The following is a 25735-nucleotide window of genomic DNA, read 5'->3' as shown; positions in this document are numbered from 1 at the left end:
CAACCAGGCTTCAACAGGACTCCGACAGCTCTCTTTTGACTTTCTCGTCAGGGGCCCTATACCTTTTTCAAAGGAAACGACAGACAAAGGGGAGAAACTCCTAGGCACCCAACCAAAGCAGCACGCAGGGAAACCGAGGGTAAGCAACCTGCACGTGCTTTGTCTAGAACGCTGCCTGTAACTCAGAGACACCGATGCTAACTTTAATTAGCTGGACACAGGAAAAAGGAGCAGTTCCTTCAAATCCCATTTGTTCTGGGTGACTTGAATGTAATGGTAAAATCCTATAAAGTCCATTTCCAGGATGGTCTTCTCCTTAGTCAAGAAGGGAACATCTCACAATGATCTCAATTCAAAATTGCAGGTAGGGATAGTGTCTTCTGAATCACCAAGATGAGATGAACCATGTCATGTGAATAACACCTACTTATAAAGCAGTTATAAATCTGCTACATCTAAAAACATTACAAATAAAAGCATTATTTATATTGAGAAATAAGAAGCTGCTTCAGAGGTATCTAAAGGCACAGAATTTAAGCCAGCTAAGTTGATGACTTAAAAGACATATATTTTAGGAAATGTATTCTATGGGAAGGAGTGAGGCACAGATATGTTACATAATCAAGAAACTGTGGGAAAAGAATTTCTTCACCCATGTGGCACAACTCTGCTAAACTCTTCTTGTTTCAACAGAACAACATGCCCAGGTTAATGCACAGATATCTAAACGATAACACGCAGAGTCAAGTCTTAAAAAAATACTTTCACTTTGAAAATTGTTACAATCAAAAGGTTTAATCAAAAGTTTTAAATTCTATGTCTCTGAAAAGTGAGAGTATGAAAATTCTGTCGCCACTAGTTTAGACAGAAGGAGCAAGAGTTGTCACTAAAACAGAGGCATAGCTATGAAATGTGCCACAGGAACAGCTGAAAAGATAACCCACTTCGCGGTGCAAATGGTGTCAAGGTAATAATACAACGCAACGCAGCCCCTTCACAGGAGGTGCCCCCCTGGTCACATCTCTAAGCAGAGGCAACCAAAACTCCAAATAAGCATGTTCATAACATGCAGCTGATTCCAATGCTGGGGTCAGAGTCAGGGGAGCACTTCCTGATTCAGGAGCAATTAAAAAAATATATTAAGACTTTTTAAAGTAGAAGAATCTCAAAGAGAATTTTCCCATCAACTTCTCCTAAAGAATTCAAACCATTTAGCCTCTAGTCATCATGTTAAACATCAATAGAAAAGTAAGTTTGTTACATCAGTAGTCCTATCAAATAAAGTAGATAAAGTTTCCCCAACAAAACATTATTCACTCACTTGAAAAGCATGCGGAACAAAAGGGGTCCAAACCATTTGAGAGGTAGAGAGTTAGGCATTAAAGTCCAATTCCTCACCTAGGGGGTTTCTTTAGCTCAAAGTTAGAGAAAGCAGCACACCCTTTCATTGCTCTGGCTGTCTTCCAGAAAGGAGCTAGGGCTTTCTAGAAGGAAAAGAGTACTAGGACAGTAACAATAGAGCTTAGTCACCAATAATTCCTTTCTCTCCTCAAAAAATGGGTGCTTCCGGGCAGAAGCTCAGAGCTGTAGAACAATACCGGAGAAACTCCCACAGTGTGTCTCCAATGGAAATAAAGTCAGCCAAGGGCAAAGATCTAATTTGTCATTCTAACATCAACTTTAAAACTCTTCTTGCAGCAGAGTCAAATAAAACTGTTTCTAATAGTTCACTGAAGTTCCTTTCTATGGCATGAGATAACTTTACAAAGAGCTAAAACAATGATAGTACTACATGATAAATATGGAGTATTTCATTACCTCAGCCTACAGTACTGAATATGGCAACTTTTAGTAACAGACGTACATGGTAGCCGCTTCAGTTACATGCATTACACTTGACTGGTAGCTAGTCAGATGACTCTAAAACATTAATAATGGGGCAGTTTAACAATGTTAAAAAACGCAACAAAGCTTACGACTGTAATCTTGAATAAAATACTAAAATATATCATTTCCAGGATTCACAATCGTAAATGATAATTCCAGATGAGCAGCATCTGTTAGCATTCTCAGACTGACACTACCAAGATTTATTAAGTCACCTATCTCAATATCTCATTCAATGCCAGGAAGCAAGGAAAGAGAGAGACACACACATTTTAGTGCTTGTTTCCAAGGGATGGCTGTGGTTGCCAAGTTTAAATCGGAGGACAAGAATGAGCCCTCTAAAGTAAGAGTCTACATTAAAAGTGAGGGCACCACCCTGGATGAGGATAGCTCAATCAGACACGAGGTGCAATCCTCAGACCTAAATAAATAAATAAAATTATTTTAAAAGCCAGAAAGGGAAGAAAACACACAATAGCCATTAGCTTTCAAACTTCAAAACCCATCCGAAGACAGAATCAGAAACAGAAGCTTTGGTCTTTGAAAAGTGACCTTCACAAATCAGTTTTGTGTTTGTTTCCATTTTCTTTCACAGTTTAAGCCTCAATCAAATCAGCAGTCTCTGGGGACTTAAAAATAGCTGTAGATTAAAATCCTCTCTGACTCAACTGTTCTCCTAATGCCAAGTATCTAATAGTTCTACTTGTAAGAGACTTTTGTTGATGAAACCCTGCTGCATGCTATCTTCAGATGCTCCACAGCTGTGCCATAATAGAAAGCATCACTGTCCTTATTTTCTTTATCACTCCGTTTAGAGATGAGAAAATTATTATGAACAGTTCTGTATTTGGCAGAGCTGGCAGAAAGCAGTTTACAACACTAATGTAGCAAGTATCACCTAACAAAGGCAGAGATCTACTTCCAGGTACTAATGATACATATTCATGGCTTGGTTCCAAGGATAGGAAGTTAATAACTGTGATAGATAGACTAGAGTTAAGTTAATGAATTTCTAAACTTTATGCTTTCAATAATAAAACCATTTAAGCCTTAGCGTTTGGACTCTCTACTTCCACAGATCAGGCACTTTGATACTCAACAGGTTGAGTAAATTGAATCCATATATTGTATTTACGTTCTCTGTCAAGGTTGCTTCTCCACGTTTGAGAGATCAAAGGCAAAGCAGTCATCAACCCTGTAGCCTTCAATACTGTGTTCATTACATTTAATCAAGTGCCAACTCCACCGCATCATTCACCAACCTTAACAATATTTAAATGCATGGCACTGTTTAGGAACAAATGCAGGCATAGTATTGTTTTAAAACATACACACACACCCTAAAACAAAACTAAACAAAAAAGGGAGAAAGGCAAAAAATTATCATTCCTTACACTGTGCAAGGAGAGAAATTAAAAGTGCACAGAACTACCCAATGAACATGTTGGAGGTGGTTTTCTACCTGAGGCAGCATCAATCACGGTGGAAATTCCCCTTCGATCAGAGACCGGACGGGATGACCCTGGCATGCTGACTGGGTCAGAGCGGACCGGCTGGATCCTGCAATGCAATTTAATTTAATTCACATATGTTACTGGCATCAAAACTGTCGCTTGCTGCAACAGACCTTAAATCAGAAATGCTGGAATAGCCCAATCCATTAAAGAACTATTCATTCTAAAATAATGCAGACAAGAGAGCTGCAGTGCCTAGCTCTCACACAAGGCTAAAGCACAGTGAAACCTATTCTACACGCTGGACCCCTGCTTCTCCTCATGTGTATGTTACTCAATAGATTTTAGGTAAGGGATTGAAAAATTGGTGTTAATTTAAAGAAATAAATTAATTGGAGGGAAGGAGTACAAAGGGACTAAATGGTGCTGGAAAATAATATAATAAAGGAATTCGTTATATAAAAAAAAGAAAAATAAATTAAAAATGGGAGAGGAAACAAAATACTTCATACCGAGACCTTCGGCTTTTGCAAGGGGCCAATATGAAGAGTTTTGAGAATCCTCTAATTCATGAATAGTGCAATAGCTGGCAATGCCTCCTATAAAAGGCAGCAATATTAGACACAAATATTTTAGTAACTCTCTTAAAATCCTCAATAAAAATATGCACAGCATAACAAAATTGTGTTGGGTTGTGACTGCCAAAGGTTTAGCTAGGATCACTATATCTGAATCACCACCATAAAGTTACCAATTAGCATGTAAGAATCAATTAGAATCTCAACAAAACTACAATTTATTACATACAATTTCAAGTTGCTTCTGCATGGTAAATCTATAAATACCAAGGGTCTCTTTCTGCCTGTAGTATTATGAACATAAAAATGTCTATATGACTGAAAGATCTGAACATCCCAAGCAACTTAGAAGAATAAAATCTTGTTACAACAATGCATGCATTTTGGCAATTTGTTTATTCAGTAAATACTCGCTGAATATTAATCATGTATCACTGTTACTCTAGGGACAAGCAGAAACAGAACATGAAATACAAGGTCTATGTGTGGACACAGAACAGCACAGGGACACTCGTAAGTGCTGCAGAAGAAAACATAATGTGTGAAAATGAAGTAGGTAATAAAAGCTCAGCATGACAAAGGGGAGGAAAGAATGAATGGTCTACAGCAGATTGTGAAGACACTGTGGAGCTGTAATAGGACCTGAATCTGTACAAAGTAAGAGGATATGTATACATGCAGAAAAATAGAAGTATCCTTTAAGCACGAACTAGAACATCAAACCCTTGGATCTGTGACTGAGCATGACAAATGTGGGACACAGTGAGGAGCAGGATTTGGCTGAAGTATAGAGTTCATGGTGGATATTGATGGAAGAGAAGAGGCTGATAAGCACCATGAGACATTATATTGTAGAAGCCTGAAATGCCAAGTATGGACGACAGAAAAAGAGTAGTTACTGAAAACACAGTTTAAAGGTATGAGTATTTGTTATGTGAAAGAAAGGAAGAAATGGGAGGGAGGTGAAGGACAATCTATTTGATCTAGCACTAGAAGTTAGAAATATTGACGTACCAATACTGATCATTGCTATAGTGAGCAACAGGATGTATTCATTCACCTCAGCTTATTTTTCTAAACTAGTCATGGTAATCCTATCTTCTCATGGCAGAGAATTAGATCTGGAATGGGCAGGCCTAAGCAAATTGGGGCCAGTGAGAAAAGAAGAAGAGTTTATTTGAAATTTCTGCAAAAGATGTTTTCTGGTTCTGAAGAGAAACAAGAAGCTAGCCTGTTAGATATGGTCAATGGAGGCAAAGAAAAGCACTCCCCTGGTCTAAATAACTTCCGGGGCTAATACACATACTATTATTAATTCAATTTATAGTGCAGTTCCTACGCAATCTGGAGTTGGGAGTGAGGTGCGGGCGGTGCTGTAGAAGAAAGCAGGCCGGCCGAGAGCGGATGTGTTGCTGGGTGACACACACGCAGGTTGTGTCCTGTTACTCTCTTTGACTTTACCTGTGTCCGTATGTTTGAAACTTTTCATAAAAATAGACAAAGTAAATACAAACTGGCAGGGGTGATGGAAGTGTCCTGAAATTAAACACTGGGGATGTTGATTGCACTAAAAACCACTGAATTGTACAGTGAATCTTCACGGGTTTTTTTGTTTTTTTGTTTTTTTTTAAATTTATTTAGTCTATTTGTTTATTTTTAATTGAATTTATTGAGGAAAAATTAATTAATAAAATTACATAGGTTTCAAGTGTACAACTCCACAATACATCATTTGTATACTGTATTGTGTGTTCACCACCTCAAGCGAATTTTATTAACCACACAATTCTTAGTCATATCTCTTAGAGCACAGGACAGGGTCCTGGGTCAGCTGAGCCCCCCCAAAAAATATCCAAACAAAGCTTCACAATTTAAAGGAGAAGGTAAGGCCAACAGCCACAGCGCCACTGCCTAAAAAATGGAGAAGAAACAGGTGAGGAGTTGGGACAGAGGACAGTAAGGGGAATGGAGAGAATATAAAGAGTTGGATTTCTAATTGGATGCTGGGCTGGACATGGTCCGAAACAGGGCACTTAAAATTAAAATGATGTGGGACTAATCCGAATTTCTCATCGAAACTGTGCTCTAATGGGGGATGAGGTCTTAATCAAGGGTTTATATGCTCAAATTTTTAAATATAACCTACAAGGGCAATCAAAAGAGATTTATAAGCCTGCAACCCAACATGAAGATTTCTAAAGTTTATGTGTGTCCAATAAATAAGATAATATCTTAATCAAACATAAACTATTTAATGTCATTTAGATAACAAATAGTGGGAGCTCTTTAGTGTAAAAAAAAGGAAGGTCCCTCAGGAAAATTCTGGAAGGGTTTCAGGAAAGGGGCACTGTCTGAAGAAGTTAGAGAGCTCTTAGACAAAGGACTATGTCTGAAGTAAAGGGTCACAAAGAAAGTGGGAGGAGGTCACAAAACGAGGGAACAGAGAGCTGTGTGCTCCAAAGAAAACAAACAGGGTCTTGTCATAGCAGCACATAACAGTCATCAGAAAAAAAAAGAATAGAGTTGTGTGAGAAGAGCAGTAAAGGGAATAAACATAGTCTTATGTACGGGTCATCTATTGTAAATGCCTTCGTATTAACATCTAGGTAACTGAATGACATAAACATGAATGATTACACATTACATCACTAAGTTGAGGACTAACTCAACTTGACCTGCTGAAAATGGATTATCTAAGCTAGAACATATTTCACAATTGGCACCAGTGAAAATTGCTCTAGTATACACTATACAGTCATCTATTGCCTGACATCTTAGGGAAATTTTTACAAAATGAATGAAAATATGCTAGAAAAATAAAAGGATAAGGAATGGAAGAAAGAAATAAAATACAAAGCAAACTAAAAAACATTAAAACCCTAAAAAAGGGATTAAAGAAGACATTCTATTATACAAATTATTCTTTAAAAAGAAAACATCCACTTCTAACAACAGCTTTTGCTTTGTTATAAAGATCTGTTGGCAAATCAATGTTGGCAAAGAGACAGCTAAAAACACATTTCCAACATCTGAATGGAATACATGTCTCCATAATTTAAAAAAATGATGCAAGGAAAACTTTGGAGGGCTTTTTTTAAGTTCAATGAAAGATACAGTATAGAACTTTTTAAAAAGAGAAGACATGGAAAGGCAGATTATTTTTCTTTAGACTGAGCCCTTCATTGTCTGTCGTCCCCATATGTGTCATCTTCGTGTAACAAATCAAACTGCTAAGCAACCCTGAATTGCAAAAGTCAAAGAATTTTCAGCTGCATTAAAAAAAAAAAAAACATCTAATAAAAAAGCATACTTTGTAAACCCTGTATTATCATTCTTATAAGTGGGGATCACAGAATATATAAAGATAAAATACTCTAGGTGAATTTGTATCAACATTTTCTTATCCAAAAACTTTTCAAAGCCTGAAAGAAGATACCTGCAGGATTAGGATGTGTAGTTCAGCTGAAAGATAAAGAGAAGGATCAGGCAGGAGGGTATCACCAGACTTGAGGCAATTAGAAATATGAATGAGGCAACACAAAGTGGCCTTAAAAGGTGTAACAAACATAACATTTTGTCGAATGTAATCCAAAACACAAACATTTACTGGATACAATGAGATCCCACACAAGATCCCCACTGACTATAAGGAATCACGAAGCACGGTGTGTGTGTTCTGCAACATGACACTGTGCCCAAAGGGGAAATGTAAATACTGCAGCTGATGCTCTTTACAAATGAACATATTATTCCAGTGAAACGACTCCCCTAATTCTTATTTCTTACCTGAGACTATTGAGATCAAGATCATCTGTATCAAAATCCAGAAGGGGCTGTGGAGTATCACTTGGACCATGAGACTGCAGCACAGATGAACTGGAAGAGATGACGGTGGTTTGGCCTGAGGGATGGATGGTTTTGAACTGGAACTGTGGACCCATCCACAGCCGCCTGTGGGGTCCAGTGTGCGTTACAATCTCTACCTGAAACAGATCAGGAATCACGATTTAAATGTGCTATGACCTTTCAGAGCTTTTACAATACCCCCACCCTGTCTCTGAACACATTCTTCAAGAAGCCTATTTTAACCAAGTGAGAGAGGGCTCCCACAATCAAAGGCGATAATAATCACACCTACCCAGATATTCACTATACCCCTCCTGCAAGTTTCCACAAAAATAAACAAAAAATTTTTGTGCATGAATTTTCATGTGTGTATACACACAAATGCATAGTATATAGGTATGCCTGCTGCCTGTCTCATAAAGCCAGCATCAGCTCCCTACAGACTGTCTTTTGCATTCATTCTAGACATACTTACCACTCTGTGGGCATGCACTATACTACACCTATAAGCCACAAATTAAAAATAATTCCCTCATTGAGGATCAAGCCCATGACAAACTTAAAGTTGATCTTGAATTATCCAAGGGGGACTAAATAGATCTAAAATAATTTTCAACACCCAAAGCCCCATTTATTTCCACAATTAAATATTATAATATTTTACTATACTGCCCTCAAAATACCCCACAATCCAATTTTAAATTAAGAGAGTATGACATGTTTTCTATCTGACTGGATTTGTCTCCGAAATACCATTACTCATTCAGAGTGTGTTTTCAAAATTACTCATTCAGAGTGTGTTTTCAACTATCACGAAGAGTGACACGGGTATTTTAAGGGACGCAAAATAGTAAAACTAAAATGCTTTATGAATTTCATGCTCAGAATAGGAGACACTGGGTAAAACTTGAAAACAAGTATATTATATAATTTTACAAATGAGCAACATGCATAAGAGACTAAATACTGCAAACCTTCAGTGAAAGACTGCTTCTCAGTGTCTTATAATTGCTATATCCATGTCTGTGCACATACTTTACAGAACTGACTTCCTGTCTGCCTCCTTTTTGCCCTGAGTTCCTTTGTATTTAATCGCATTTCTTTGATTGCAGTGATTAATTCTGAACAAAACATAACCGAAAAGGTCCACAGAGTGCAGCTCTGTGTTTGTAAGTGCTAAAGGGCAAAATGAGCCTTTGAACAACATTCACATTCCCACTAGTCACAGGGAAACGACTACTCAGATTTAGGACAGCGAATTCTGATTCAAGTGGTTGTATTCAGTAATGTGAATTAGGCCACAGATAAAGCATTGTGTGTATTTTAAGCTCAAGACCGTCAGTGTCGCAGAGCCGAGAGGTGAACAGATGCCGGTGCAGTCGCATGGAGGCGACGGCCAGATGTTCCTGCTCACTCCCCTGCCGTGTGCAGCACAAACACATGGAGTGCATGCTCACACTGACAGCACACGTCACCCCTGCTGCTAACGGAAAAGTTGAAGTGAAGGACAGTGGTTTCTTTGCCAGCCTTCTTCTGCTTTTAAAAATTTATTGTGTTATGTTCGAGAAAGGATGTCTCTCCATAGGCCAGGAGCTGAAGCACCGACCCTTCTTGAAAGAGCTTCCTGTGTTTTAGGTGTGATGAAATGTGTCACCTAGAAACCACTTCATTCCCCAGTGCCCACACGTCCTTTTGTTCTTCGGGCTACCCCCTGCGACAAGGCAGTAACACTGCGCTGCCTCTGCCACGCACCTGTCTCAGGAAAAGCCCCTGGACTGGTAATCCGAGACAGGTCATTAACTTCACCAAGTGATGTCAGCTTTCAGGCAGACATAACAGCATTTGTAATGAAGTCATCTGTAATCTCATCATTTTGAAATCTGCCCAAGTACCTTTTATTTCAAAGCCCTTGAGACGAAGAGAGCTTCACCTGGCAAGGGGAGAAAGGGTCTGCGGGAGCCGCCCCAGGACTGCGTTCGAGGCCGCTGGAGGCAGCATGCGTGGGGCGAGGGTAGGACGCCCGGTCAGCACAGTCAGGGCGTGTGCAGACTAGAACGCTGAACCTTCCTAATCAAAGTACGGGTCCAATGTTCAGAAAATGGTGGCTCCGCAAAACAAATCCCAAAGATTGTTGAATGGTTGCACTGTTTTAACAAAGTTAATTCTCATTTTAATCCAAAGTGTCCACCTAAAGTCCAAGGTCCTGAGGAACGTAAGTGAACTGTGTGGAAGACATGCTATTTTATGCTGTCTGCACGGAAGCTGATGCACACATACACGTGTGTATAAATAATACAGGCACATGAGTCCCTGCCACAGTGTTTATGATAAATTCTTAATGTGGAAAGACAGTTGACTAGTTATTAGCAATCCTAACAAGAGTTCCCAGTTCCGTTCATTTTCCTCTGAGGAAAATAATTTTTAAAATTCAAGAATAGAAACAGACAACAGATTCCTGTTTTCTTTCACTGTAACAGGCCATTCTTTTCTACCTGAGAAAGCCATTCTTCATCTTCCTGTCCGCTGTGGTCAGAAGCCAAACTGTCATATGACCCGTGCCGAGTAATGGGCCCAGGGCTTCCAGGGGGAACCACTAGAGGAAGAAGAAAACATATTTAAACAACTTTAATTCATGCGGTGGCTAAATGAATGTGGGCACAACCACCCTGGGCACTGTGGTACTTTATAAGATAAAGTGTGACAATAAATGCATAAAGGTAATTCAAATAACTAATGAACAAAAAAGACTGAATTTCTTAGGAATAAGAAAGACCTTCAATTGAGTACACTTTTAAAAAATGTGCAGGAATTTGGTCATAACATATATCGCTGTGGAAAAAATAACCAACTACCTGTATCTTAACAGCACAAGTACATTTAGAAGCAGGAACAATTCGCCTACATGTGCATGAGTCTATTTCCTAACCTTCAGGATTTGGGCTATTTAAATCACCTCCAGTAAACAAACAAAATAATAGTATGATGCAGTTCCTATAATTAATTCATGAAGAAATGTTTAAAACAAATGTCAAGTAATAAGATTTTTAAAGGATCTTTCATGTAAATGGAAGGCATAAAAATACTTTTATTTTAAAAACACCTTTAATTTCTGAAACATTTCATTTATCCAGAATAACTTCATTATCTTGAGGCAGGCTGAGCCGAACTCAAACAGATGGGAATTCTCTTTAGTCATTTTTTAAGCCTCTCCTAGGTAAGTAGGACGTTTTTCTTCAGGCACTTCTCAAAGAGCTTGGCCCTGCACCGATGCTGGTTGACACTAGAAATCTACAGGAGTCATATTCTTCGTTAGTCTGTACTCCCTTGAAGCAACGAGCTCCCTTCCTTCTCCTTTCCCCCCACCTTGCTTTCGGTAAACTTCTTTTGAATGCTTCTCTTCCTCTCTTAACTTCTTCAGTTGGGGCAAGAACCCCTTCACCAGTGACAGTAGGACATAGGCTTTAAATACAAAGAGCCTACTTTCTCATATGAAGAGAAAACTTTGCTCAGTCAAGCTCATAAATCAACAACAATTTATTGAGTTTCTACCATGAACCAAATGTTATCCCAGTAAAACATAGTTTCTTCTTTTTAAACTACTATACTATTTATTAACTTTATGATAAAACAGACTATTTAGACCACTTTTATAGTTGAAGAGACAGAAAATTCCCATATACTCTCTACTTCCACATACCATTTTAATACTAAGCGAATAAAGCAATTAAATACTGATGGGAAATAGGGAAAATAAAAAGACAGAGAAAAGTAGATGAGTATTAAAGAAATATGGAAGAAACAGAAAAGAATAAGCAACAGAAAGTAATCTCATAATTTTGACCACCCAGACATACGTGTATTTACTGCTACACATGCATTTTCCTTTGGCTACATTCCTAAAAATGAAATAAAGCACATGAACATAGTTTAACTTCCTGCACATTCCCAGCGTTCCACATTTCCGCCGGCAGTGATGGAGAATGCTAATCTCACTGCACTTTTGCTAGGACAAGGTACAGTATATCTTGAAGAAATCTTTGTGAAACAGGTAGAAATGGGGTAGATGAAGTAGAGCCCAGGGCAAGATTTTAAAGGACACATATTCACAAACAACTGACCCTAACTTGCTGGGAGATGAGAAAGGGTACCTGAGAAAGTCGATTTGCATGAGGCAGTGTGGACAGTATTGAAGGGTAAGATCTGCAGCAATGCAAACTAGTTGTACCGGTTCCTCACAAATACAGCTCCACAGTGACAGGCACGTGGCACAAAACATAGTGATCACCTAAGCATAATGCCTAGTGTCTCATGATTTTTGAATATCACACAGAAAAGAATGCCATAATAATTATCTTATATCTAAGCAACCTCTTGGAAATTAATTTTGGTATGTTGCAAAACTGGTATCTAGAGGTCAGGACAAATATCTGGAGGTCAGGAAATACTTTGGTAAGCGGCTGGGGGTAGAGAAGATTTCTAAAGGAGTGAGGGAGTAGGTTGCATGGATATTTGAGGGGAGAGTGTTACAAGGACAACCCCAAGTACAAAGATTTTGGAGTGGGAACAAAAAAGAAACGTTTCAGTAATATCAGGAGGCCAGTGTGGTTGTATACGGAGGCAGTTTTAAAGTGGGAGGTTAGTCAGTAAGACAAAGGGGCCTGGGAAGGAAGAGGAAAGGTTTGTTGAGGGCTTAAAAAAAAAAAACAAAAACCTGAGGGTAATGTGATGGAAAGATATTGGGAAGTTCCAAAAGAAATGAGAAAGGATAACCGTGTATAATGAACGAGTACCTAATGTGAATCTTTTCCAACAGTTTACACTACATTCTATATATGCTGCACCTAGGCTACTACCTGTCAAAAAATATTTATTTTGCACTCTAAAAGTATTAAGTAAATGGATGAAATTTTGGATTCTGGACTGATTAATGACATCAGAATGGTTAGATATTTATTTATCCATTATCAAAATGGAATAAACTTAAAAATAATCCAGTGGCAGGGTGGAGGGAAGAGTGGGTACCCGGACAAAACAAGGTTGGTCGTGAGTCGTCGAAGCTGGATGTGAAGGGTCTGCAGGGGCCTCCCACTGCTGTTTTCTAATGGGGTGTCTGTCTGGAACCTCTCCCAGTGAGGAGTTAAATGAGAAGAGGAAGAACAACCTTCTTCCTCCTCTTCCTAGCCTTCCTTTGCTTTCCAAAAAACATGGTAAAAATACAAAGTATATATCTATAAAACATTAAATCTCAATCTTGAATTCTAAGTAGAAATTGTAAGTATAAGTTTCCACACCTTACATTCACTTAAAAATAGTTTCCCAGTTAATGTTTTGAAGCACTCAGAAGTGTCATGATATAAAAACACAGGTCTGATTATTTTGGTTCCATTTTTTAAAAAAAATACCCTTCAAATTTCTCAGGAATTCTTTTAAGCAATGTGCATATTGCAATAATCATGGATTTTACAATAATATTACTCTACAAATGGGAAAATAAATTCTTTAAAATTTAAAATAAAATACAAGTCTGGTGAAATAATATTTTTTCAATATGAAAAAAATCTTTCCTTTTCTCTCACATTTCTTCACCTTTAGAAGCTTCCCCAATCCAGGTAGAAAAAATATGTCATCTAACAATGATACACAAGGTCACGATGAAAATAAATTCGAAATCTTGACTCTGGGATAAGAAAAAGAGATGGAACGCATAACAAGAGCAAAACTTCCATGCTCTCTGTCTAATTATTAGGAAAGATTCAGAAACCGGACCAAGAGTACCATAAACAGAAGGGGGGGGCAGGGGAGAGTTCCCAAGGAAGGGCGGAATTGACAGAATCCTGGAAGGAACTCTAGGGCTGAAGAGCTATGAAAAATCATACCGTAGAGTTCAAGGAAGCAGGGAGAGATCCCACATGGTGCAAGAGTTAAAGACGTGTGCACACAGAATATCTGTACAGCCAAGTCCATAGCAACCTCTCAGAGCTTCCCATGAATCAGTTGAGAATATTATTGTGTCCAAGACTAATATGAACAAGGTCCAAAGAACCGACGGGCTTTGAGGTAGAAACAAGGATGAGATCTATATGAAGCAATAACCAATGATCAGGTAGGAAATTGGGACATCTTAGTGGTTGCAAGGATAAAATATCTACAACTTTCCCATCTCATTATCTTTGCAATCTGTAAGCCCTATCAAATTTAGATGTAATTTTGGGGAGATCATTATTAATTGATTGATTAATTTTTCCACATTTGTTAGAATGGAGGTACAAAAGAGAACTTATGAGAGTTTATTAAAAACTGATGGGGAAGAAATGGGGACAACTGTAACTGAATGATAAAAAACAATTAAAAATAAAGCACGCCAAAAAAACAAAAATGAGTTAAATATCTTGCAAGCCTGAGCTTAATGAACAAACAAATGTGCCTACCTACTACCTAAAGAAAAATGTTTAGTATGTTTTACGTACCAGCTGTTCTTAGATAATTAATAAACCCGGGGCAGGAAATGTATGTAATTGTGAAACAAAAACATCTGCCATGTTCCATCCCTACTTTATCCCTACTAGTAAAATAATTTAAAACAAGCCTAGCATGTAGCTAAAACGGATACCCTATCAATCGACTTTAGAGAATACGACTTCAGAAGTACTGCTTCTGCACAGGCATTTGATAAGTATAGGTGAACAAGCAGGCCTGGACCAGCAGACCATGATGATGAGGTCACTGGGAGCCAGACTTTGTTTATATTGTGTTCTCAGGAAGGCAGACCAGGCTTCCAGTGAGTAAATAAAAGCTAAAAAAACCACTACGTGCATTTTGCTGTCTTACAGTGATATATGGGGGGAGAGGTGTGTATACATGTGTTTCTATATATATTTTTATGTTTATGCACAAAGCAAACCCAAACAAATCTGCTTCAGTGCCGACCTTTGCAAATTAGTCCTGTTAATCTAACCCCCCCCCAAATTCCAAGTCAGTACAAGATTGTAAGTAAAACTATAAACAAAAAGATTAAATGGCCTTTTGATAATGTGTTTAAGTCTGAATTCCACCTAATAAAATTTTTAATATTCCACAATGGAAAGGGTCAATTTATAATGTAACTTCTCAAATCTATAAATTGTTTGTACAAGTCCTCTGGTTTTGTATTTTTAGATGTCTTATTTACCATAATGTGAGGATCAACAGGTATATAGTTTTTATAAATTATCCACATAAAATATAGCATTTATGAGTTAGAGGAAGTTAAAAGCATTGATTTAGAGGCCGTTAAAGCCCTAGGTACAAGGATAAACTATTCAAATAATAATTGCTCAATTAAAAAGTCATAAACATTGTATTAAAAGACATTGAAAGTAACTATGAAGTCGCCTTTTTAACACTGATTAATGGAATGAATAAAGATTAATACTTGTAGGTTAGAATATGCAGGTTTGAACCAAAGTCCTAAGAAGGGGTTACTTCTAGTCATGGAGAAATTTTAACCTGTTGACATTTCACAGTGTTTTCTCCAAAATGATAACAATACATCCTTAATTTCAAGGAATCAAATTCTTTCTAAAATACCCAAAATTTAACAGCCGGCTCTCAGTAACTAAGTTCATCTGCAACAAATCTAGTCTTCTGGTTAGAAAACAGAAGTTTTTATCATTAGTATATTGAATATACCCTATATTAGGGCAGGTAATTACATTTCTTAGTGTATTTGACATGGTTTAGGTATTCAAAAAAAATCTCCTAACTATGGAGTTTACAACAAGGTACACAGGGGCTAGGTGTTCCATTAAGATGAAAGAATACAAAAAAAATTATGATTTGCTCCCAGCACCATTTGCTTTTAAAGCAATGAAAGAAAAGGATTCGACAATGCATATCAAAGTTAAAAGAGTAACCACAGATGGGTTATAAGCATCCTTTTTACACAAACTAACACCAAGCATAATATTGAACTCAGGGCACTGCTTATTTATAAAATCAAGGAAGGGAAAATCCATTTGGTTCTGTTCTGTTCTTGTTGTATTCTTCCCTACATTTCTTGAACTCACAGTAATAAATTCTCTTAGCTGGAGCTCTGGAAGCTTCAGAGGACAGAGCTAATGAACTACAGGTTCTGCTGCTAGTGAACTCCATGCTCCCAACTTTAGGAGACGTTAAAAAGCTGTTCTACTCCCTGAAATGAATCTCAATGCAACTGAATCAGGGAAATCTGCTTCTCAAACAAGGGGAAAACACCGCTCTGAATGCTCTCTAGTTATATATGATCAATATAAGATTGCATATCAACTATACTTAAACAAAAATTTTTTAATGATACCTAGTTTTTTGTGACATAGAGCGCTTGGCTTTAGCTTCTGTTGAAAACCCTAAAATAGGTTCATATGCTGAATATACAGATCCAGAAAGAAACTCGGAGTCTTTTCCTGGGAAGAAACAAAGCTGGATCTAAAGGATTTTATTCGGAGAAGTGAGTGTGAGGTGGGTCACACTGGCAGCTCAGTGGGCAGTGGAGTAAAGTAGACTGCAGACTCGGGCTCAGACACAGCTTTTGTTCCCCGCACTCTTTACCACGTTCCCACCAACCCTCCGCAAACCATGAAACTCTTACCATGCTGAAGCCTTTAGTGGAGACCTGGGAGGTGAATAATGTTGTGCCAGAATTATTCAGCCCTTTAGGTTATTTAGGGGAACATGTTGCCTTTTTCTAGCAACAGAGAAATTTGTGAGTTAAATGACATCATGCTGCCTTGAATGAAACAGCTCAGGCTCAAAGTTCACCCAAAGGCCAACAGTGATAAACTCTCATCCAAGGACAAACTTCAATATATTTTTGGTACTTATTAAAAACAGCATTTACATAACAGCTGTACAATGAGAGAGGGCTCTTTACCAAACTCTGTTTCTGATCAGAAAGCACTCAGGATCTGAAGAAGAAATTCTGCTTGGGAATGTAGTTTTTTAGTACAGAAACTAAAATTTGCCTTTAAAAAAGAAAGGCTTGGAAGACCATCCAAAAGCAAAATGGTCTAAGGCATATCCAATGAACAAGCAATTTACAAAAGAGGAAATACAACAGCCAGCAAATGTGTGCAAATAGTAGTAATAAGAGATTTGCTAATTTAAAGTTAGGCTTTCATACTATGAAACTGGCAAACATTAAACACTGGCCTCTTTAAAAACAATTTTTTTAAAAGTGAGAAAACTCTCAGGTTAAAAATAACACACTTCACTACCTTAAGGAATGAGTAGCATTCTTATTCTTATTAAGAGACTATTTCTCCTGAAAACTAGAAAGAAGTTTCTCTCTGATGTATAAATGTTTCAACTTAAATATACAGGAATTCTCTGAATTTCATTCAGGGTAGTCAAGCAATAGCACTGCATGTTGCTGGCTATTCCGTCTATTGGGAGCCATCTCTTGCACCAGTGCAGTAACAGCGGAAGTGCTACAATCCACAAACGGGGGGGACAAGCTTTACCCACATTACATATTAACTGAATTAATGATCTTTGCCTTGCCCTGCTCTGCCTCCTTTTTCCTGCCCACCAGGTAGACCATGTAATACCCTCAGAAAAGACATAAACTCCTGAGTCTTCATTTATTATTCCTGCTGCCATAAGGGTCACATGACACGTAGCGTCTGGACAGATTATACCTGGAGGTAGTCGGGAAGAGTTCATAATTTAGTTCAGCTCCTCACTGTGAAACAGGATGGCTTCATGCTATCTATCATCGGCAAGATCACCTACTCCACTAAAAATTTCAGATGGTCCCAACATGCTTCTGAGAACGGAACAGACTGCAACAACCCCTTCAAAACATTTTCAATTAAGGTCAAGGTGGAGTTTATTTACCTGGAAAGATGTACACAATGCCTATTTGATGTGCATTAAAGCAACTCGATTCATAGCACAACTACATTATATATACATTAAAACAACAGCAGGATAGCTTAAAAGTCCACCTTACTATTTTAAAGGATTGTACTATGACTGTATAATACCTTCCTTGTAAATTATGGGTAACAACTTTGCCTTACCGCAGTTTACATAATCTACACAGACATGTAAGTCTAAATTGGAACAAACCCATTTTTGTCAAAGCTCAACTCCAGTTACAGCGGTATCTCTTGAAATGGAAGGGACAAGGATATAGGACAGGCTGAGAAGACAGGGATGACTTATGTTCTACTAAATAGTCCTTGGTACCTTATAAACTGTGTATGCCATGTACCTGTTTAAAAATGAAAATTTAGGAAAAACTGTAAAAAAAAAGCACACTTAAACTGGTGTGATTAATGTAGTCAATCCAAGATGTCAAACAAAGAGATCAGATGCCTATCAGCAAATGACGGAAACCAGTGCACCAAACAGAGTTGAGCTTACCACACATTGGGTGAGACAAGGTTCCCTATTTTCTTGGGTTTAGGGATATTTTTGCTAAAAAGGGGTGTGGAAGTGCTTACGTACACACTCTCTCACTCTACACACACCCACTTATCACTGTCTCCACATTTACATACACATGTCAAACACAGGGCCAGCTTTTAGCAACTGCCCAAGCACACATACATGGTGGGATGTGTTTTGGTTGAGCGACATGACTATTTGCTGGAAGCCAGAGGCTCTCCTGCTGCTGCTTCTATGCATTTAGGAATTTGGGCTGTAATCCTTCAATAGTGGTAATTGCATTCTCACAGCTAACCCTGTAGTTTAGAGGCACTTCTTTCAGGAAAAATCAATTTTTCAAAATATAATATCCTCTATAAGAGACTGAGTACAGGATAATGCAGAACTATTGCAAACTGGTGTCTTAAAGGTAAGAAATCACTGTTCGGGGTCATTAAACTGCATTCAGTCATCAATGTACCAGTTTTTGCAAGTAGGCAATAAGCCAGTTATAGCAAACATTTTGTCCTTGATCCCACCTACAATGCGACACTTGACAAGCAAAGAATTGAATGCACTCAGTCCAGCCTCCAAAATAAAGTGTGACAAACAAAAATAAAAGGGGAAGGAATTGTCTGTAAATGGAAAAATGGCAAAAATCACTTTTTGCAAAGAGTTAATGCAGCTCCACCCATGCTCCACTTACTCATTATCTAGTTACATACTAGATAAGTCTAGATCATTATACAGCAGGAAGAATTAAGTGCAGATTTTCTCTTGCCTAAGCAAAAGAGTCGAAGTTCTCTTGGCATGGGGAGTTAAAAGCTTTTAGACGTGGAAGACATCAACATTTTCAACATGTACTTAGAACATAATTTAAAATCGTTCTAAATAATCACTAAGGATCCATGATGGATTCCATATGATAAAGAAACTAAATGTTCAAGATTTACCTCTAAATAAATCAGAAAATTCATAGAATCAAGAAGATAAGGGAAAGAAAGAGACAGAATACACCCCAGAACCACTGCAGGGTTTTCTCTCTCTAAATGCGAGAGAACACTTCCCAAGGCTTGCTCTCTCCATTACTGGTCTAAAAAGTGAAACGACTGGAGAGTTATCTCCACAAATCATTGCCACTGTGTCACCTATGTACTACATAATGGCATGGCAGTTGCTTGTTTTTTAAAATCCTTACCATTAGACATATACTAAAGAATTCAGGTATAAAGACTTAATGGTGGGTGGCTTTCTCATAATACTTTATGCACCTTACATTAAAGAGAGACACAGAGACAGAGAGGGAGAGACTTTAGGGGAACAGAAGAAACGAGAGTGGTGGAATGTTGTCAGTTGTTGAAGTTGGGTATTCAGCAGATTTATGGTACTATGCACTGAAATTCGGTGTATGTTTGAACATTCCCATAATAAAAAAAATTAAAAGATTGTTGTGTAAATGTTTCAAAAAAGCTGAGCACACATTTCTTGGAGAGCAGATTGGTAATGGTCATTTCAATTCTTTTCTTGGCTAGGGCGAGTGTGACGTATCCAGGACCATGCTGTGTTCACAGAGCACCACATGTGTGAGAATCGTCATGTCAGAACCTGGAGCTCTGGTTTACAGCGTAACACCTAATTTCTATAACCTATAATGAGTTGAAATCATCCATCCTTCCTTCCTCCCTTTTTTCCCTTCTTTCTTTTTCTTCTTTTTTACCCTCCCTTCCTATCTTCTCCCTTTTTTCTTTCTTTCCTCCTCTCTCCCTCTCTAACTTTCGCACCCTCTCATTGCTTTAGAAAATTTTTGTTGAAAATCACCTAATATTCTATAAATGCATGGTATACTATAAACCCAAAGAACAGGGAGTGAAAAACTGGAAGGCTCCTGGAAATGGTGCACAATGACCCCAGTGATACCCTCAGAAACTCAAATGTCCCTCTGCCATTTCGGAAGTCCCAGGATGGAGAGTCTTACTGTTTTAGGTAAAAGTTTCAGAGTCTTATGGCAACTGTGAAAAACAACTTCCAAAGTAAAGCTTTCCAGCATGCAGAAGACACCAAGAAAAATCTCACTCTCCATAAATCACTAAAGGAATGAAGACGCGCAAAACAAAGAAGCCTAAGAGACATTTTCAATTTGCATCAATAATTTAGAAATGCTACGTGAAATTCACTTTTACAGCGTTGAAAATGCACACATTAGGATAGAGCCACACCTGTCCAGGTGACCATTAAAGAACAGGAGAGATGGGATCTAGCACAGATATTTTCTCTTCACTGCTGTTTGTCAACAGCAAAGCATCTCAGGCTGTGCCACCTGGCTGCTATTCAGCCACAAAGCACCTGGAACCAAGGGAGGCAAGAAAGATCTCAAAGGAGGACAGGGGTTCTACTTCTATTAATGCTGCCTACAAACAACAGGCTATCTTTAGCAAATTTCTATTCTATCCAATATAGTGTATGAAGCTTTTTGCAGGAATGATCTCATTTAGTCTGACAGCAGTCCTGTATGAAAGGTATTTTTAATTCCCATTTTAAAGGCTGGTACACTAAAGTTCAGGGAAGTTATTTGTTCAAAGTAACCCAGGGAGCAAATAACAGAAATAGAATTTAGAACTGAAAATGCCAAAGGCCATGTTCTTCACCTGAAGAATAAACTGCCTTAAATTCATCATATCTTTAGTTAAGTTCACTATTTTAAATTAAAATTCTCATGTGAAACATGAAGGAGATGGTTTATCTCAGATATCAATTATATTATATAACTCATTTAGAGTTTCTATGATTTCTGTAGTCCATGTCTCCTTAATATAATCATTTTTCTCATCTTAGTAAATATCTATATATCCTGATCAGAGATACCATCTAAAGCTATCAAACAATGAAGAAAAATTACACTGAGTTTTAAATTTTTTTATTGCATTTCACAACACAAAGGAATTTGCTGACACCCCAGGAAGCATCGCGCGTGGGGACAGAAACAAAGTTCTTGGGGCCTCTAGAAGACCCCTGAGGAATTAGAAGATTCCATTTTAGAAAACATTGGTTCTGTTTCATATTTAAAGATGTATATGGCATAGCCACGGAAGGACCGCTGGCACCTATAAACAGCCTTGGAAGGCCAGCAGAGTGCGAGAGAATTAAAAAAAAAAAAAGCCTCAAAATATTCCCTAAAAAACTTAGCTCTGACCCAGACTTGACATCATATAAGGGTGGTTCTGATGCTCCTCATGTGGTCTTAAAATACAAAGAAAGCACAGTAAGAAAGCAAGAAACTGATGCTATAAAGGCAATGAAGGCAATTCAGTGCTTGTCTCTCAACCGAGTTCCACAGAATCACACGGCAAAGCCTCCTGTCACATGACGACAGTCAGGGGAGCAGATCCCGACTGCAGGAGAAGTCACTGGGCTGAGTACCTCCACAAGGTTAGAAAAAATCATTCTCTTAAAGGAGAATTTCAATGATAATAGTCAAAGTAAACATTTCTGAATTAAATAGTATAAGAATTTAGGTGCAAGATGGACACAGCTGCAATTAAGAATTGAGCAGAAAGATTGAAGTACAAAGTTTCCCCGTTACTTTCTACTTTTCTTGAATAATCACTAAATACTACTATACAGTCAGAAGAGCCTGAAACATATAAAACAGCAGAAATTATTATTTTTCATTATTTAAAGGACAGTAGCTAAAAGCAATCCTTCTATTAATGGCAAAGAGGTGTAGATACACATACAAGAGGCACTGCCATAAACTAGACTTTTCTTTTAACAAAATCCATATTTATATAATTATATTTCCTATGGTGGAGAGCAGCTATAATTAATGAATTTCCCTCCTTCTCCTAATGCAGCCATTTGTCAATTCAAATGCTGGATGTCCAATCAATTTTGATGTATTTAGTAAGCAATTTGTCAAATGGTGCTATAATCCAGTTAATATATTAATTCTTGTCATGCAGGGAGTTCTGTTGACTGCTTTGGAGAGAAAAATCTGTGCTGGGGCTCCATGGCCAACCTTTAGAGATAACATCTCTATGCCCCAGTATCTAAGAGTATGCCACAGTGCCGTCCTTCCGAGCAAAAGCATTTTTCTGTGTTAAGACACCTGGGTTCTACGGGACAGTGTGGCCGCTAACTCGTTATAATAAACTGGGTTTCTATGCATCCCTGTGTGTCTCACACATTTTTAAAGTGAGCACACCAATGCATGTGACACTAAATGCAGAGTATGCAAGCTTCTAAGACAGAAAGAGGGCGTCACTAATGCAGTATATGCATGTTAACCTTAACGGTACTTTCATAAAAATTTCTCCTATTCTCAAAGTTTCTTCCTATGAGCAACAAAGAAGTGGCTCTCAGTCTTCTGCTTGTCCTATCTCAACATGCTTCAGGTAAATGACTGACCCCTGTCATTTACTCCACACAGGCACTATACTAAGGCCACAGTTAGCAATCAAGACGGTTGGAAGGCTGACCTTCAGTTTACACAAGGTGAAGCTCCGGACATAATTTTTTTTTTTTACTTTAAATACTTTTCACCCACTAATCACTATGCTACCTCCATCTTTTCCCAGGTCTATCTGGGAACTGGAGACAGAACACATTGGGAATTGGAGACAGAACCATGAGACGTACTGACCTTTTTGGAGGTGGTCCAAATATACATCACAGAAGAAATCTGGACTATAGAAACCAAGAAAGGATAAAATCATCTCCTCAACTTTTCAGTGGGAGATTTAATCACCATATTTGGGCAAAGCAGGGGACTAGAAGACAGGTTTTCAACACATCCAAGATGACTTGCCAGGGCCACCCTGGGCATATTTGGCCATCACTCTCCAAAGGTGACAGCTCTTTCCATTCACTATATCCAATTCTTTTTATATTTCTCCACCAGGATCTACAAAAGCAGACATAGGGAAAATCCTCCCTAGAAAAAAAAACTGCAAAAACTGGCAAAAATTTTTTGATAATAAGAAAGAGAAAAGAAAAGGGAACACTACATTCATCTTCCAGACATTAGGCTCCCCTTAGCCCCTTTACAAACCAGGCAAGAGCAAAGCAAAATAATTGCCAGAGTGATTTGGCACAAGGCTGCACATTTAAAAACCTGCAATGTGCATAGTCCTCCAGACTATCAGCTGTCCTACTGTTTCAGGAGGCTGCTGAGAAGGCGCCCTACGTGTCAGAAAAGCACACTGAACATATTTCAATGACCTAGGGGGCAGAGGTCACTTATTATAAATGGATAATGAGACCTAATGCAGTGCTCTGAGTATGGACAAAGAAAAGGTCTATCCACAGCCCCTGGTGGATTGGTCATTCAGGCTTTTATTTCCTCTGCACACTTAATGGAGTCAAACAATTGACAGAAATTCTATAGAGAAGGCTGAAACTGAGAGAAACAACCGTATTCTAACTCCCACAGACAGGTACAAACAGTGACCCTGAAATGGCGCCAGAACTCCTGCTACCACTAACAGCACAGACTGCCGGAGCATTCCCCCTAAACTCCCACTTAGCCATTTCTCAGCAATTGACCTCACTCACGGAACTGATGGCACATCAAGCCACAAGCTCCTGATGACACCAACCCATTACGATATTGCAGGTAAGAGACATAAACCTTTCTGTTTCAGCTCCTTATTTTTGGAGAAAAGTCAAGTATATCCCTGGACCCTCCATCCCATGTCCCCCCTACTAAATTCACAAAATGCACGTTCAGGGATAGCATGAGAACCTTAAACTCAGTAGGGTGCGGTAGGTGACATCGGAAGCAGAGGTACTGGTGGACTAGAGGCTTAATGATCAACAGATTATTTTTCTTTAATCTACCAGAATCAATGTCCTATCTCAGTCATATCTGCCAATCCAATGGCATAAATATTAACAGTGTCAATAACAAAGAACGTACAGTCTCAGGTGTACTTTTGAAAAAGCAGGTCATACAATAACCTAAAGAAACACTAAGCTACTAATATCACTAGAATTTTGTAAAATAAAGTAAGAAAAACATTTCAAAGTACAAAAAAGGCCATTATATTTGTTTCATTTTAATTTTAAGAAAAATTAGGACTGGAAGGCGGATTGATTATATAAATTATTATTTTCCAAAATACCAGTAAATAATAATTTAGTAAGTACTAAAACAAATGACAGAAAGGCAAAGATTTACTTCAGAATGGAGTATAAGTCTATTGTAACAGAAAGGAATTTTGACGTTAAAACATCTCAGCAATAACTCAACAATGACAAGAAAACCCAACAAACCATGGGTATGAAGATCCATATAAAGATATGGGTGTTAATAGGGAGCACACATCCCGTAAACACAAAGGGAAGAAGAAAGAAGGTAATCGAATCCAACCTTTGCAGTCCATCATTTATAAAGCTTGCAGGCTGCTGATGGTACTTTTCATTTAACTATATGGCATCTTTTCATTGAAGAAGAAAATATATTTGATTTCATCATGTTCTCCAAGTTATACAACATATATATGGTTAAATTCAGGGTCAGTGTGTCTCAAGATTATAGTCTCTTGAAGACTAAAATTTCATTTTACTAAAATCATTTCTCTAAAGAAGGACATGTGTCAGTTGACAAAATTAAATATAAATAAGAAAAAAACTGTCAAATATAATTCAATCTGAAGTGGTTTCCAAACCACCTCAGATATTTAGACCTGGACAGAGCAGCATGACACACCCAGCAGCCAACAATGGACTATAAATACTCTTTAAATAAGTCCTACATTACAAGTTTCCTCTGCAAGAGAAAAACATTTCATTCTTCCCCTTCCACCCTTACCCACTCTTGGGCAAATATTTATTATGGACAATGCAAGGAAACACGGCTGAGTGCCTCCATCACAGTTGGTACATACCACAACAGCGATGCAATCCCGGATGTTAGCTTAAATCTAATGTGACGTTCAAAAGAGAGAAGCTCAGAAAATTGTAGCATATTTAATTGCTTTTCCAGGGAACTGACAATGACCTTGGTAAAGAAGACCATTTTTTTTTCCTTTTTGTATCAGTGTGTTCAAAATATATCATCATTGTGTTGTAAACCCTCCCCGCCAAAAATAGGATAGTAAATATCCAAAATGATTCCATTCTAAACCCCAAAGTTTGACTTTGTATTGTAAGGGCACATATTTGCTACTCCTAGTCTCACGGATGTAGCTTGCAGGCGACAAAATTTACGTGGAAATCAACATCTCTAGAATCTAACCTTTACCCACGCTGCTGACTTGTGATTTCATACTTCTGTAACGACGTTAGGTACACCCTATTTCATTATACATAAAGACTAAAATAAAAGTGCTAGTGAAGTCTGAGAGATTAGTAAAGCAGTGATATTTTTAAAAACAAGATATATCAACAGACATCCTAGCTATAAAATATGATAAAACCCAAAGCTTAGTTCTTCCTAATATGATGAAAACTAAGATTTTTAAATAATTAATATATATATAACAAAACTGGGGATATCTTAAACAATAGTGAAATGACATGAAAATATCCATGATTTTTACTGATAACAAAGTCATAAGTATTATTAATACTACTGTGGTTTGTTTC

At 37.9% G+C, this 25735-nt stretch overlaps 1 protein-coding gene across 10 annotated transcripts in view; it reads right to left on the bottom strand.

Annotated features, from left to right (window-relative positions):
- The window catches only part of BCAS3 (BCAS3 microtubule associated cell migration factor), a 493516-nt gene that overhangs the window by 247525 nt on the left and 220256 nt on the right, over positions 1–25735 (bottom strand). For all 10 annotated transcript variants that reach the window (XM_053655011.1, XM_053655008.1, XM_053655033.1 and 7 more), the window contains 3 exons: positions 10258–10358; positions 7706–7902; positions 3350–3447 (listed from right to left, as the gene is read on the bottom strand). In XM_053655011.1, the coding sequence (XP_053510986.1) occupies positions 3350–3447; positions 7706–7902; positions 10258–10358 (396 nt within the window). The remainder of the gene's footprint in view (positions 1–3349; positions 3448–7705; positions 7903–10257; positions 10359–25735) is intronic.

This window comes from Artibeus jamaicensis, unplaced genomic scaffold (genome assembly GCF_021234435.1).
Source record: "Artibeus jamaicensis isolate MK-2021 breed Jamaican fruit bat unplaced genomic scaffold, CSHL_Jam_final contig_1998, whole genome shotgun sequence".
Lineage (NCBI taxonomy): Eukaryota > Metazoa > Chordata > Mammalia > Chiroptera > Phyllostomidae > Artibeus > Artibeus jamaicensis.
The sequence above is the reverse complement of the archived record's forward strand: the minus strand, read 5'-3'. Positions and strand labels throughout refer to the sequence as shown.